This window comes from Andrographis paniculata, unplaced genomic scaffold (assembly GCF_009805555.1).
Source record: "Andrographis paniculata isolate CXL003 unplaced genomic scaffold, ASM980555v1 Contig51END, whole genome shotgun sequence".
Classification (NCBI taxonomy): domain Eukaryota; kingdom Viridiplantae; phylum Streptophyta; class Magnoliopsida; order Lamiales; family Acanthaceae; genus Andrographis; species Andrographis paniculata.
Window position 1 is genome coordinate 580,091 of NW_026137586.1, and position 15,314 is coordinate 595,404.

The following is a 15,314-nucleotide window of genomic DNA, read 5'->3' on the forward strand; positions in this document are numbered from 1 at the left end:
TCTAGCAAATTCAATCAAGAATAAAATCTTTTTGTTTCACTATTTATCTATATCTCCACTAAGTTTGTTACAACCAAAATATGTCATTCCATCAAACTGGGGACCAACAACTCTATCAATTTCGATCACTTTTCCGTGTATTTGATGGATTAATCACTTTTGAGTTATCTTCTTATTTGATTAGGCTCAAGACTAATTGAGCTAAATCTGTCCATCCATCAATTTTCATTTATTTGTCTTTATTTTTACATCTTCATTTATCTGCTTCTATTTCTCCGTACTAAATATCCAATTTAGAAATAAAAAATTTAGTATTTATTTACAATTTGACCGCAGCTAAAAAACACCATTATATAAAGACAATTGAAAAATTAGACGCACAATTTATAAAAATTAGGAACAAATTTGATGCAACAATGAAAATATAGAAATTTTAAGCAATTTTGTGAAATCAACGGTGAGTTTTAAGAATTTTATATATAATAGAATGGTTGGCCTCCAAGTCTTGTATGCTAAGTCTAATGTAATTTGTCTTGTTAGTGTGATTCAGCCATTTTGCATTTAAAGATCCTCTGGGACGTCAAATTACAAAGTAAATATTTCGTTAAATATTTCATCTTATTTTTCATCACACATTACTTTTACATTAAAAAGTAGAAGATATAAATATTATCACATTACTTTTAACAACCTAATACAATTAAAATATTATTATTTTTTAAATAATATTATTTCTTGTTTACCTGATATATGAATGGATAATATTATTTTATTTTATTTTTAACGTGAAAATTCACAATCGCTTCCGAAAATGCGTAGGATAAATCTAGGCGAACAGATAATATTGTTTCTTGTTTACCTGATATATGGACAGAGGGAGAGGGAGTATAACGTTAACAATTAAAAAAATACACTCAAGCATAGTCACAACAGTCAAACAATAACACCCATTATTTTTTATTTTTTTTCTTAAAAACAAAAGAGTAAAGCAAACCGCGATTATCCTCCTTGTTTTATCTTTCCTGATATTGCCTTTCACATAGAAGAGACTCAACGAAGAAAATGGATTTGGCGTCAGCTCAGATTCTCTCCTCTCCGCCGCTAATCGATAACCATCTCCACACGCGCCACCACCTCCGCCGCCGTCTGCTCCCTCTAGCACTCTCAACACCTCCCGCCACCACGCTTCACATCCCTGTAAGTGTTCACCGACCAACCTCGCCTCTATCTCTGCCGAAATTGAATTCTTCATCCCCATGCTTTTTTCCTGTAGATTCGCCCCCATTTTTCCAGAGCATTACCCACCAGAGCATCAAAAAGGCCAATTCCACGACTCCTAGCATCAGCATCATCCTCGTCGTCGCAAATGATAGAAAAGGAAACCCCCGAGGCGGAAAGGCCCCACACATTCCTCCGAGAAGCAGACGAGAGTGTTACCGGTTCAGCCGATTCTGTTAGGGCAAGGTTCGAGAAAATGATTAGGGAGGCGCAGGATAGCGTCTGCTCTGCTATCGAGGCCGTGGATTGCGGTGCTAAGTTCAAAGAGGATGTGTGGTCGCGCCCTGGCGGCGGCGGCGGAATCAGCAGAGTTTTGCAGGATGGAGCTGTTTGGGAGAAGGCCGGTGTGAATGTTTCTGTTGTTTATGGAGTTATGCCGCCGGAGGCTTACAGAGCTGCTAAGCCCACGGACGATGGCAATGTCAAGCCAGGGCCTGTACCTTTCTTCGCTGCTGGAGTCAGCTCAGTAATTTTCCTTCTCTTTACTTAACACACACACATACATTCATATATATATATATATCTTGTTGTCGAACTTAATTTGCAATGAATGGTTGAGCTAAAAAAAGTAGATTATGTGGTACCTCTCGGGTTCGGTGAACTTATGTGGTTAGGGAGACTAGGGTGTGTTTGTTTGAGGGTTTGGTGTAGTACCCCGGAGTTGGACCGGTGCTAGGCCAACTTGAGTGGATGAGCCGGTGTCAGATCATGTGAAAGTTGAATATAGGATAAATGGATTTAACAGACTACTCAAGTCAATAATGTACACATTGTTTTTTGGGAGTTCTACCAAAAGAAATTAGAGTTAAGCGTAACTGCTTTAAAGTAATTTGAGAATGGGTGGCCGAAGTCAGAGTGCTTGTGAGTGAGGACGCTTAAAGTACTTGTGTAAATTAGTCTATAATATCGAAATGTCCGGTCTTGGGTGGCTTGTGGACCAGGGTGTCACAACCGACCTACGACCTCCCACAGTTGTTGACGTGACTGTTGAGGGTCCTAGTAGTTGGTGATCCTTTGGTGCAACGTACGTTGTATTCTTAAGTGGAGAGGATGTAATACCCTCGCAGTTGGGTCGGTGCTAAACCAACTATAGTAGATGAGCCGGTGCCAGGCTATGCGAAGTTGAATATAGGTTAAATAGATTGAGTAAATTGCTCACGTCAATAATGTGCACATTCTTTTTTGGGAGCCCTACTAAATGAACTAGAATTAAGCGTATTAGCTCTAGAATAATTCGAGGATTGGGAATCTGGAAAGTCTCCCAGGGTGCGCATGAGTGAGGACAAAAGCACGATGAAAGGACTCGTGTTTATCTATGAGACTAGTCTACAATCCCGACACACCCGGTTTTGCGTGGCTTGCGGGCCAGGGTGTCACATTTAGATTTTGGGTTTGAAATTTGAATAGTAAAAATTTTGAATTGAAACAATTGTGTGATTGCGACATAAATAGGTGTTATGTGATGGCTCCGTTCGTTCGAGCATTTTTTAATGAAATAATTTTTGGTGTGATGTACGGGGGATTGTGTCAAAAATATAAATATATTATTTTAAGTTGAATACGTGATTTTTTATTATAAATTTTTGACTTTTTATAACGAGTATTTTAAGTTTTTTTTTTTTTTAAATTATGTATAAAATATTTTGTGTTTCTTATTATTATTTTCGATGAATAGCAATTGAAAAATGGTGGTGGGAGAACAGAGCTTTTCATGTTTTGAATGTAAAATTAGTCTTTTATTTGCCTGTATATTTTGTTTAAAATACTTGGTGAGCTATCATCTTGTCTGACCTGCAGGTTCTTCATCCAAAAAATCCTTTTGCTCCAACTCTGCATTTTAATTACCGTTACTTTGAAACTGATGCTCCAAAAGGTACTCGGCACAATACTTTATTTGTGAATTTCTGTCTTTTTCTAGCACATTTTAGTTCTTAAATATGTTTTCAGCATTCATTTAACTTTTAGTATTTGTAATTATGCTTGGTTTTACTGAGTTGTATTTTTAGAAAGAATTTACTAACATAAGAATATATGGGCTTTTGGATGACTTCACGGAACCTTCGAGAATATGAATTTTCAAATTGTTACTTAAGAGCTTGATGTACAGAATGACTGATTTCTGTTCAAATGGGTGTGAAAGAAAATCCTCTGTGTTACTAATTTTAAGTGGATGCCTTGTCATTTATGTCAATTGTGAAACTTAAATGGAGAACATCCTTCTTATTATATTTGATTACTTCCTGTTTGGAAATTCGCCTCTCGAACACACACAATCTCTATGAAGCCTTGTGTCATAATTCTGTTCATTTTCAATCTGAGCAGATGCTCCAGGAGCACCTAGACAATGGTGGTTTGGTGGGGGCACAGATTTGACTCCTGCCTACATTTTTGAGGAGGATGTCAGGCACTTCCATTCGGTGAATACCCAGAACTGTATTTTTGCACTACATTGACAGTTTGCATCTATTTTTGCTTGAGAGTGAGAATCACAAAGGAAATTTGTTTTTTTTTTTTTTTTTTGAAAATTGGTGTACTTTTCTTTTCCTGATCTGGCAGATTAGTTTGGTTCCCATCTCTGAGCAACCTAGTTGAACATATATTTTGTTGATTTTCTTGTGTATATTGTAGGCCCAAAAAACTGCTTGTGACAAGTTCGATAGTGAATTCTATCCTCGATTTAAGAAATGGTGCGATGATTATTTCTATATCAAGGTATTACTTCTGCAACAGCTTATTACATTTTAGGATTGCATATTATGCTGCTGATGCATGTCTTCATTGGCTGACTTTTTCCATTTAGGGATATATTTACTATACTTGAGTTCAAAACTGTTGTGGGACTAAGGTCCCATATATCTTTAATTGCTCTCATTCTTTGACCATGCAGATTCGTAGAGGTTTGGTTGACCCAATGCAAAACATCTGCCTCTATTTAATATAATGTACTTTTATTTAGCTGATCATTTTTGTATTCTTATTTATGCTGGACACGTTGAATATTTAAATTTTGTTTTAGCAGCTAACATGCCTTTATTTTTATTTTTTTTGAAAAAAAAAAAATCACGGTTTTCATGTTTTGTGCAGCATCGTGGGGAGAGACGCGGTCTTGGGGGTATATTTTTCGATGATTTGAATGCATATGATCAAGAGATGCTTCTTTCTTTTGCTACTGGTAATTTCCAGGAAATGGGAAAATTACTTTGTGTCATCTGTGTGCTCAGTGCTGCCTTTTCCCCTGTTTTTTGCTCGAATAAGATATTGGGTGTACTCTCATTCTTAATAGTGTGCCTATGAAGTAACTAGGCAACACAAGCTATAACTTTTCAACAACTTGTCTGTTCAATTCACTTATAATTGGTAATTGCAGAGTGCGCAAATGCTGTTATTCCAGCATATATACCAATCATAGAGAGGAGGAAGGACACGCCATTTACAGACAAGCACAAGGCATGGCAGCAGCTGCGGCGAGGACGCTACGTAGAGTTCAACTTGGTAATAGCTGTAGACAATATTTCAGAACATGATATGAAATTGATATAATGTTTCCCATTTATGGTGGTAGGTTTATGATCGGGGAACTACATTTGGTCTCAAGACCGGTGGTAGGATTGAGAGTATTCTTGTCTCACTTCCATTAACTGCTCGATGGGAATATGATCATGTGAGTTTGATGATATGTGTGTTTGTGTGTGTGACTTTGAAAGGTGACATTAAGCAAATTTTATATGTTCCTGTTATGCAGCAACCAGAAGAAGGTAGCGAGGAGTGGAAACTTTTGGATGCATGTATCAACCCCAAGGAGTGGATCTGAGTTTTCATGTTGATGCCCTGTTTTGTTGGCCCTTTTTTAGTGTTCTTTTTTTTTTGTAATTTCATAAGTTCCAGAGTATTTTGTGCTGAGGCACCAATGTTGAACTCATTGTCATTTTGGCTCTTTGGTAATTGTTCAATGCAAGTTATTACGCTACAGTTTTAATTTTTAATTCAAATTTATTCTTAGGTTAGCAATTCTAATAGTTTAATTGAATGAGAAGTCTTATTATGTTTCATTGACATTAGATTGGGTCTTATTCTGGTACCCCAACAACAGCATTTTGATGCCTTTCACTTCAATATTTTTGTTTGATTGTAGTGATGAGTTATGCAAGGGCAACACTATTAAATGCATTGTATAATGATCCTGCAGTTGGAGAGCTGACAGTGATGTTTCAGACAGTGGTTCTTTGATAACTCTACAGAATTGCCCTTGCTATACTGGCTTGACATCTTTTTTTATCAACCCTGAATTTCCTGGAAATGTAAAGAAAAGAGAATCTCAAAGTCTATTGATAATTGTTAGGAGTGGACTTTGGTATTGGTATTTTGGTTGATGTTTGCAGGTAGCCTAAACCACACATGATCAAACTGATTGGGTTCGTGAGTCCAGGATTACAATCAAAGGAACTCAAATACAAATACAAATACAAATTGTTTTCTCCAGATCCATATTGAAGAAATGGCCGGTCTGAGCCCCTCATGGCTGTGTGATAACGTCAGTTTTAACAAGCACGTTGGAAGGACTCGTGACTTATGGGACCAGTCTATGATCTTGACATGCCTGGCTTTGAGTTGCTTGCAGGCCTGTCACAGTTGGTATCATATACAACGTGGATGTTGCATTCTAAAGTGGGAGATATAATACCCCGGAGTTACACTGTGGTAAGAATTCAATGGTTCTAATTTGTTCAAAGCCAAAATTTGACATACCGTGTCCATTTTGTCTTTTGGCAGCATATGCATAATCATTATACATTAAAATGTAGCAATGTTTTTTCTTGGTAACCCTGGTTTTTATGTGTGGAGAAATGCTTGGAACCAGTTGGCCTAGTGTCAGGCAAAGGACTTAAATATAGTCGATGTATGCACACACACACACACACACACATATAGTAGATATAGTTCCTTCTGAATTTTAGTGGGTGTACAGAGAAATTAAAGAAAGCAGATAGATGTTTGGAAAGATATATGAGCTTCAAGAACATAAGTCCACAAGAATTGCAAGCATTGCCCTTTCATATACTAAAAGAAACACTATACATCAGTCAAGTTTGGATTCGAGTACCTTTTGCCAAAGATCCTTTTGTCTTAAAGAAATACTGAGATGGGATCTTTTTACTAGAAGTGACTCATAATAGTAATGATCTCAAGATCACCCATTCACATGCATCCTAAATAGCTTTAGCTTCATGTGAAAGAATGCTTATTTTCTCCCTTGCCATTAACTTCATTTGATTGCATAACATTGTAGCATATCTTCGACCGGCCTGCGAAGCGCGGTTTTCATGCAGATGCTGTACAAAGCCATTAGCTTGGCATGCCTTGTCATGCCTTGGCATGGGCTTTGTTTAGAGGTCTGACTGTTTTGTGTACTTTTGGCATGCATTCACTCTCAATTCGACCCCCAGATTGCTGCTTAGAATGACACAGGAGCTTAGAATGACTACAAAAAACAAAAAAAAAAAAAAAACTCACTGTATGGAATCACAGCTTAAAAATAGCTTGTATGTAGATTCTTCTTAATTATTATTCTGGAAGTTATGCTGACTGCTGACCATACATTCACAGCATACTAAGAAACAAAAATGATAGACTGATAGGTACAGGTGTTGCCTGAATTTGTTAAGATTCACCATTGCTTTGCAGTTTTAGTATTATTTTTTTAATTGTTAGTTAATTAATTGATTTCCACAGGATACAGATGGGAAATCTTTGCACAGTACTTACTGAAGGAAAGAATTTCCAGATTCTGGTGGAATAATAAAGATACCTCCCCCAATATGGAGGGACAAGATTGTTTCAGGTCAAGTGGTGTTAAAATTCAAGAATTGTCATAATTGCCTATGAATATACCTAACCTATATGTGTGTATATATATATATATTTGTAGAGAAATCCTGCCTGTTGTGGTACTACTGTAACAGCAAAAAGTGGCAAAATCCAACTTCCCCAACACTTGGAGCCGACCTCAAAGGGTCTCCATTCTTCCTGTTCATGAATCTGGTTAGTATTCAGTACACCATTAATTTTGCTTTTGAGTTTTGTCTGCACATGCATTTCTACTTTCCTGCTTCAAATATTGACCTACCTTCTTGCACTACCAAGATTTTCAATATGTCCATTACACTTGGTACTGCAAAAGATGAATTGGGATTAGGCATATGATTAATTAGGACATAACAGCACCAAAAAAATGCATTCAAAGGTTGTGAATGTACTTCTGTTCTTCACCAGCTTAATTCCTTGAGTTTGTTGGTTTCCTAAGTTGTGTTTGTACCAAATATTGCTGTTCAAGTCCCACAAAGGTACTTGATTGCCCACCTCTAACGATCCATTCAATAACAAATATAATTTGATATTTTTTAAAAAAAAAAAACATAATTGATATTGACTAACAGTGTAGATGATGACAGGAAGTGGGCTGGAAAGACACTGCCCAAGTTGACCTCTTTAAGGTATCTTTCAATTTACATGGATTGTTTTTTTAGTTTGGATAGTTACTTAAGTTGGTGAATCTTTGTAAGGTGTGTTTGTTTGAGGGTCTGAATATTTGTTGGGACTGGCCCAACTCACACTAGTATGATTGGATTTGTTTGCCTCATACTAGTGGAGTTTATGCGGGACTGGGCCAACTCACACTAGTATGATTGGATTTGTTTGTCTCATATTAGTGGAGTTTGTGTGGGACTTATAAGGTGTTAGATTTTCTTCAAATCTTCTAATGTGGGACTTGGATTTGCACTCCAATACCGTCCAGTCCACTTCACCGTCAACCAGGCTTTGATACCACTGTTAGGACTGAGCTAACTTAGTATGATATTGTCCGCTTTGGGCTGAGCCTGCACTGATTTGTTTTTTTATTTCCTCCAAAAGGCCTCATACTAGTGGAGTTTATTTGGGACTTATAAGTGTTAGATTTTCTTCGGATCTTCCAAGACTTAAGGTCTGTATTCCTTAATAGTAAAATTTTGAATTTAAATAGATTTTTGATGTGATATAAATAGGTGCTGATAGGATATTTTAAAGTGTGTTTGCTTGGAGGTTAGGATTTTGAGTTTTGATTTTTAATAGTAAAATTTTAAATTGTAAAATTGATTTTTAGTATAATATAAAAAATAAGTGTTTGATCTTATATTTTTTGGGCCCCGAAAATTTTGTAGGAATAATAGAAATCCTCCAAAATCTCCGAAACAAACATTATTCCCGCAATCTGATATACTGTTTTCCATCCTCTGATCTTTCTGTTCTATAAATACTTGAATCTAACTCCTTCACTTTCACTCAAACACAAAATAAGCCAAAAGGCAATTCTTTGTTGATCTCATTTTCTTGAATCAATTTCTTATTTTGAAAAAAACATAAATAGTCATGAATCAAGCCAAGCTAATAGTAACTTGTGTTTTTCTCATTTCCCTTGTCGTAACTGGTGGAATTCTGCCTGCTGAAGGGAGGCTTTTGGTCGGTAAGGCAATCGGTAGAAACATACAAGGTGATATAAGAAACTGCGACAGGAAGTTACTAGATGAAATTTCTCACAATAGTCATGGACTTCGAGTGCATGATCTTGTCGGGGACACTGTAGATGCCCACCCCACGACGCCAGGGCACAGTCCTGGTGTTGGCCATGGTGATGGACCATCGAGCATTAGGCCAGAAGCCTGAATTCCCGAATTTAGGCTACTGTTAGTTAGTTCTATAGATGCATATTCATTTAATAATTGTGTGATTTATGATCATTGTATGCATTACATTTGTACTGAAAAAATTGTAGTTTGTATGAATTATGATACGTAATGTTTGTTGTTCAGCTCCTATTTTTATTCACATATTTGTAGTTTTTTTTTTTTTTTTTATCATCAGTGTAACATATTTGAATCAGCATTTTTCGATTGATCCTTTAATCGGAGGCTCGAATAGCTACCGGATAATGAAAGCTGCCTTCAGGAAGTGTGTCTCAGGGTCCTGTTTAAGGTAACTTTTGCATAATCATGTTCGCTAAAGAAGATAAAAATGTAATCTTTGGTCTTGCAGAAGAACATATATATATATTTTTTTTATGGTTTTGGTCATTTAATCTGATACGTGAATTATTTAAAGAAATAGTTATGCATTTTAAATTCTTCACGCTTTCATTTCCGTAGTAAGCATGCATGAAATCATGTGACTGGCATGACCAAAAATTGTTGTTATTATTATTCAACTGTTAAACAAAATATACAAAAAAAAAAAAAAAAGAATGCACCAGCCGGGAATCGAACCCGGGTCTGTACCGTGGCAGGGTACTATTCTACCACTAGACCACTGGTGCTACATGTTTGTTGCATGTTTTTTAATTTCTATCTTTTCATTTACAAGCAAATTGCCGAATAATAACGCTAGCTCTCCCATATATTGGAACAACAAATTTTAAATATATGATCGAGGAGAAACTAATAGAGCTTCAACACTTGAACTTAGACCCTTTGGTTGTATTATTTTGTTCGTTTTTGTTTTTATTTTTATTTTTTTAATAAAATCATTATTAAATATAATAGAATAATCTTTTAAGAGATTGAATATATATATATATAAATAATAATAATAACTTAGAAAAACAAACCTTAAAACTTTTGGGAGTGTTTGTATTTGTATTTAAATTAGAGCCGTCAAAATGTCAAAATGGATTGAGCCCGTCGGGTTGGTCCGCTCCGCCTTACTTTTAAGGAGGGTTGGGTTGTGATTTTTTAAGCCCGTTAAAATGCGGACCTAAATGGCCAACCCGCATGTGCCGCGGGTTGAGGGTGGGTTGGCTCGCAGTAAGACGGGTTAACCCGCGGGTCGAGTAGATATAATAATCAGTACTCACTCGTCTAACTAAATATATTTTTTTATCATTTTGTACTGTCATATTAAAAAATTATAATAAAACTAATCAAATATTAATATAAAAGTATATTTTAATTTTTTTATAAATTACAAACATACCATTATAAATAAGTTAAGACAAATAAAATAAAATTTATATTATCATTAGCTTAAATAAATTATTAATATTGTCTATACGCTTGTTTTTTTCTCTAACTATGTTATTCATGACATTGTTATTCGTTTCGATTTTTTATCATTTGTTTTGTTCCTCTTCCATTTTATTCTTTTATAATCTTACAAATTCATAAAATTAATTATGATTTATTTTTAAAATGAAGTATTTATTATTATTAATTTTTTTAAATACACCAATTAATAATATTTAAAATTGAGAATTTTTATATTTGTTATTTATTTTAAGATGTTTATTATTTAAATTCTATATTAAACTATTTTTAGATATTTTTAAATATTAATTACAAAAATATTAATATTCTATTAATATTTTTAAAGAGTCCGTGGGCTAGCCCGCTTAGCTCGCCACCTGCCGGTGGGTTGGATTGGGCTGATGAAATTTTGATCCGCCCCGCCGCGGGTTGGCCAGCAAACAACCCCTTATTTGCGGGTCAATCCGCCCACTAACCCGTTTTGACAGGTCTAATTTAAATAGTGGTTAATTATAATACTCTCTCACCGTTCAAATTTATGTTCACTATTTTTTTTATTATCAAAAAAATACATATAAATATATATTTTTTTTTAAGTAAAAAATTATTAGATTTTTATATTTTTTTATTAATCATTATTACTCACTTTTATTAAAGTTGATGCCCGATCAAATGAGCACATATTTTCGCGAGGAGGGAATATATGTTTATGAAATGTTGTTGAGATCGTATAGCAAAGGATTAAAGAAAAATAGATCTTGTTTACTTGTAGGTTTTTTACGGTGATTTTATCATTCATTTTTTTTTTCGAAAAACATCAAATCAAATACTTATTATTTATTTATTATATTACACCAAAATTTTATTTTCTTCAAATGCATATTTATATCCCACTAAATAATTATTTTAATTCAAAATTTTATTATTTAAAATTAAAATTCAAAATCAAAATTTTACAAATAAACACACCGAAATAATAGCTTACTTTAAGATTTTATGAAATGTAATATTATATTTTTAAATAAATTTGCTAACAAAAAAAAGACTCTAGTTCGTTTTGTTTCGAATTTTTATTTAGATTTTGATTTAAATAATATTTTATTAAAAAAATATATATTTAATTACATACAAACTGAATAGTTAAATTTTTTATTTAAAATTTAAATAAAAACCACCTTCCTAGTCTCCCAGCAAAAGAGATGATAATAAATAATAATAATTGGGAAATGCTCCAAAACAGTCTTGAGACATACTTAAAATATAAAATAAAATAAAATTCACATCAGATACACTCGTTTCTTTTTCTAAGTAACTTTTTAAAAAACCTCTGCCTGAACAGAGGAAATCTGAGAAAGTAGTTCATAATATACTGAATCAAGATTGTGTTCAACAAACCATTGGTAATTCAACGAAAATAGCTTGTTTGCATCAACTGCTGCAGCTGTTTTTGCTCGATACAAAATATATATATATATCATGTATCTACTCGAGTTCCTCGTTCGTCGATCTAACAGACGAGGCGTAGTAATGGGACTCGAGCTCCTTGAGTGTGGCTGCTGCATCTTCTCCAATTCTAGACAGCATGCCGTCTGTACTTTCTGCAAGTTTGTTGAACTCTGCCGTTCTCTGATCTACGTGGTCGTTGAGGGAAGCGAATCCTGAGAATATCGCAGTTTGCTTCAATTCGGAAACCAGTTTTAGCAGTGAGTCGGCAGCTTGAACCTGTGATTTCAAGCGCATTTGAGTAGAAACAATAGCGAATATTTTTCAAGCACATTGATAGATTCAAAAATTGGGATCAATTAGACGAAATGTCTCACCATTCTTGCTGCGCGCATCTCCATCATGAAAGACTCTTGCGAATTCCGTACCGGGGGATCATTGACCTGGAAAACATACCGATACATCATATGTTGGAATAATGAGGGGGGCATGAAATGCTCAATAAATCGAATAAAATTTAAGCAAGAAACAAAATGCAAAACGGAGAATTTGATAAACAAGAATGTCGTATTCATGGGAGGTCTTACAAAAACAAGGTTATATCCCATTTAGAAGAACCCGTGACAGCTCGAACCATTTTCTTTTTATTCCTAAAAAATAAAATGAAGCAAAATAGCTAGTCAACGATGTCTTTGGTTTACTAGAGACATACGCATTATTTATTTATTTATATGTTGTGGAGTCAACCAACACGATTAACACTCTTGCACACGGACAACGACAAATAGGGGCAGTGGGACTAGATCTAGGACCTACAAACTTAAGAATCATCTAAAAGGCGATTCGTGTTTGTTATATTCAAGCTCAGCTAAAAAGGGTGTTGCAGGTATAATTTAGTTCTTGTTAAGATCTTAGATTTAAGAATTTGCTCATTTTCTATAAAGGAGCCGAATGAAGCTAAAGTTTCATGTTCAGTTTTGAATTATAGACATTCTTAACAGGACTCTAACTTCGGTACAATTATCTAGGTTATATCTGATATAATCTTCACTATTGCAATTTAAATCCTCGATCTATGTACTTTCACTTTATTTCCCAAGTTCGTAGAAATTCAATCACCAACACTTAGATTATCACGGCTCAAATGCATATGTTTTAAGTTTCAACAAGGTCAGACTTACAACATACTTCCACGAGCATATACAATATACAAACATCTCGAATAGCCCGTCGATAAGCAATCTACTTAGTTAAGAAGCATTGTCGAACAACTGATTTCCTAGCGAAAACAAGATTAGAATGATATCATTCCATGTGCAAATTCGGGTAAAATTTGAGGATCAAGTATACCAGTTGATTATAACAACAGAGTTGAAGCAAATGTTACATTCGAGAACTAAGGTAAACAAACTCGATTCATTTCTTCTTTCCACAAAAAAATCAATATTTTTAAAACACCTTGAACATAAGGTTGAGTTCTACTGTGAATTTTACCACAAATTTTTACGTCGGATTCTTTTTTTCCTAAAAACAATATCAAATCAAACCATTACTTTTCTCTTTATATAGTCTCTGTTCCAACTCAAAGTATCCTTTTTACTAGTTTAGTCTGTGTCCCTCCGGTATCTATTTCCTGATTTAGTAAAATATCCTTATCCTTTATCTAAATAACAATATACATAACAAGAGTATTATACTATGAATCTATTTTAAATTTAAAACATCGTTTAACATATATTTACATCACATCAAACACTGTTCAAATTCCACATTTTACTATCAAAAATCCAAACCCACAAAACAAACACACCAAAAGGATTTTAGAGCATACCCGAGCTACGTTAACCAGGAACCCAAAATTGTCGATGAGGTTTCCAATGTCAGTATCCACTTTCTGCAGAAGGGTTTTCTGCTTCTGCACTGCTGCAGCTGCTGCGGCGGCAGTCGGCCCGGTGGCGGCTGCCCCACCACCGCCAGGTCCGCCGCCCAGGCCACCTCCTCCTTTATTCATTTCCACAATACCTGTAGTGTATTAAGTAATGTATACACTTAATGAGGAGACAACTTACAGATTACATTTCGGAAAACCTGAGTTCAAGACTCCACAAAAATAAGAAATACAAAAACATCTTAAATCTAAAAAAAATCGAAAAAGGAATGGTGTGTTCATCCAACAAAAAACAACATATATTATTCCTGATTAATATTACAAAAATTACACACACACATATATATATATATATTATAAGCAAGAGAGAAACACAAACCAATTGGATGCACCAAGAAAACGATGAGTAACCTACGAAACACATTAAGGTTGTACAAGACACATACCTTTGGCCAAAGGTTTTCGAAATCGCGCCAAACGGGGACAATTTCTGGAACCTACGAAATTAGGGTTTGACCCATCGATTTCTCTCTCTTGCTTTTATTCGTCGATCGGCCGCGAAGTTGCTACGAAGGAGGGGTTCTGGCACGGCGTGGTTCACCGAGCGGCGGCGAGGTTCGGCATTTTCCGGCGATGTTATTGAACGGCGTATTTCACGCAGCAGGATGGGTGAATACGGAGAAGGAAAAGGAGAAAAAACGAGCATGAAAGAACAGAATGGAGAGGGAAAAAGGAGAGAGAGAGAGAGGAAGGAGGCAGCGCTGTGGTTGCGTACAGTGTGTTAATTAGGGGAAAAACATTAAGGTTGTGTTTGTTGGAGTTTGGATTTTGAATAATAATAATTTTCAATTTAAATTGTTACACGATGTTGATGTGATTTTTGAATGGAAAATTAATTTTTAGTATAATATAAAAAATAAAAAATAGGTGTTTGATTTGATATTTTTTGAAAAAAAAAATCTAATTTCAAATAAACACACTCTAGGTTGTGATTTTCATGGATTTTATCATAAGTTTTTATTTTTTTTTTTATTTTTTTTATTTTTCGACAGAATTCGGGTTCGAATCAAATTTCGAGTTCAAATCGACAATTTGTGTGTTATCACATGGCTCAACTCTATACAAACACACGATCCGCAAAAAACAAATTGATACAGGTGAGTAATAATTTAGTTATAATTAAAAATTACTCCCTCCTTTGTTGCCAAATGTAATTAAAAATTAAATTTACATTTCAATATAATTTCAAATAATTTTAATAGTAAAAACATGGTGTAATTGAATAGTTGTGTAATTAAATATTAAAAGAAATTAAAAAAAATTGATGAATAGTTAAATTTTAAGTCGAATTTTCCAAAAGAAAAAACATGGTGAACAATTTTTTATATTTTTATACATTTTAGTTATATTATGATTACTATGAAATTTTTTCTACTGTACACCAGCCTTAAATATGGTCATGTGACAAATTATACACAGTCGTGAGACAATATGATTGTGTTGTATTCAAGTTAGTTGTCGCGTCTCAATCTTGTTACGTTCACGTCAACTATTTTCATTAGTTTTTATTTTTAAAAATATGACCAAAATTAATTGGAATTAAAATAAATGAATTTTTAAAATTACCACCAAAATTAATAAATTTTAATTATATT

General features: G+C 34.4%; 2 protein-coding genes, 1 long non-coding RNA gene and 1 other non-coding gene across 4 annotated transcripts; 2 read left to right on the top strand and 2 right to left on the bottom strand.

Annotated features, from left to right (window-relative positions):
- Nucleotides 1-1,001: 1,001 nt before the first annotated feature.
- Nucleotides 1,002-5,247, top strand: LOC127253796 (oxygen-dependent coproporphyrinogen-III oxidase, chloroplastic). The gene is made up of 9 exons (XM_051278562.1): nucleotides 1,002-1,197; nucleotides 1,274-1,744; nucleotides 3,076-3,151; nucleotides 3,601-3,695; nucleotides 3,907-3,990; nucleotides 4,363-4,450; nucleotides 4,646-4,770; nucleotides 4,841-4,939; nucleotides 5,021-5,247. The coding sequence occupies exons 1-9, from the start codon at nucleotides 1,063-1,065 to the stop codon at nucleotides 5,087-5,089; spliced, it is 1,242 nt and encodes a 413-aa protein (XP_051134519.1). The 5' UTR covers nucleotides 1,002-1,062; the 3' UTR covers nucleotides 5,090-5,247.
- Nucleotides 5,248-7,026: 1,779 nt separating this feature from the next.
- Nucleotides 7,027-9,116, top strand: LOC127253792 (uncharacterized). The gene is made up of 3 exons (XR_007839338.1): nucleotides 7,027-7,317; nucleotides 7,728-7,769; nucleotides 8,762-9,116. It is a non-coding gene; the product is annotated as an uncharacterized LOC127253792 (long non-coding RNA).
- A 435-nt stretch (nucleotides 9,117-9,551) lies between these two features.
- On the bottom strand, nucleotides 9,552-9,622 carry TRNAG-GCC (transfer RNA glycine (anticodon GCC)). Its single transcript has one exon. It is a non-coding gene; the product is annotated as a tRNA-Gly (tRNA).
- Nucleotides 9,623-11,556: 1,934 nt separating this feature from the next.
- LOC127253928 (mediator of RNA polymerase II transcription subunit 22a-like) lies at nucleotides 11,557-14,442 on the bottom strand. The gene is made up of 4 exons (XM_051278750.1): nucleotides 14,106-14,442; nucleotides 13,603-13,793; nucleotides 12,149-12,214; nucleotides 11,557-12,050 (listed from the first exon to the last, which is right to left on the bottom strand). The coding sequence occupies exons 2-4, from the start codon at nucleotides 13,780-13,782 to the stop codon at nucleotides 11,811-11,813; spliced, it is 486 nt and encodes a 161-aa protein (XP_051134707.1). The 5' UTR covers nucleotides 13,783-13,793; nucleotides 14,106-14,442; the 3' UTR covers nucleotides 11,557-11,810.
- Between the last annotated feature and the right edge of the window lie 872 nt (nucleotides 14,443-15,314).

Bases quoted from the DNA above. Each gene is read 5' to 3' on its own strand.
- LOC127253796 (XM_051278562.1), top strand. From the start codon at position 1,063: ATGGATTTGGCGTCAGCTCAGATTCTCTCCTCTCCGCCGCTAATCGAT. The intron at 1,745-3,075 runs GTAATTTTCCTT...TCTGACCTGCAG, and splicing joins TCGCTGCTGGAGTCAGCTCA to GTTCTTCATCCAAAAAATCC. The intron at 4,940-5,020 runs GTGAGTTTGATG...CCTGTTATGCAG, and splicing joins CTCGATGGGAATATGATCAT to CAACCAGAAGAAGGTAGCGA.
- LOC127253928 (XM_051278750.1), bottom strand. From the start codon at position 13,782: ATGAATAAAGGAGGAGGTGGCCTGGGCGGCGGACCTGGCGGTGGTGGG. The intron at 12,215-13,602 runs GTATGCTCTAAA...TATGTTTTCCAG, and splicing joins TCCTGGTTAACGTAGCTCGG to GTCAATGATCCCCCGGTACG. The intron at 12,051-12,148 runs GTGAGACATTTC...TTGAAATCACAG, and splicing joins AGATGCGCGCAGCAAGAATG to GTTCAAGCTGCCGACTCACT.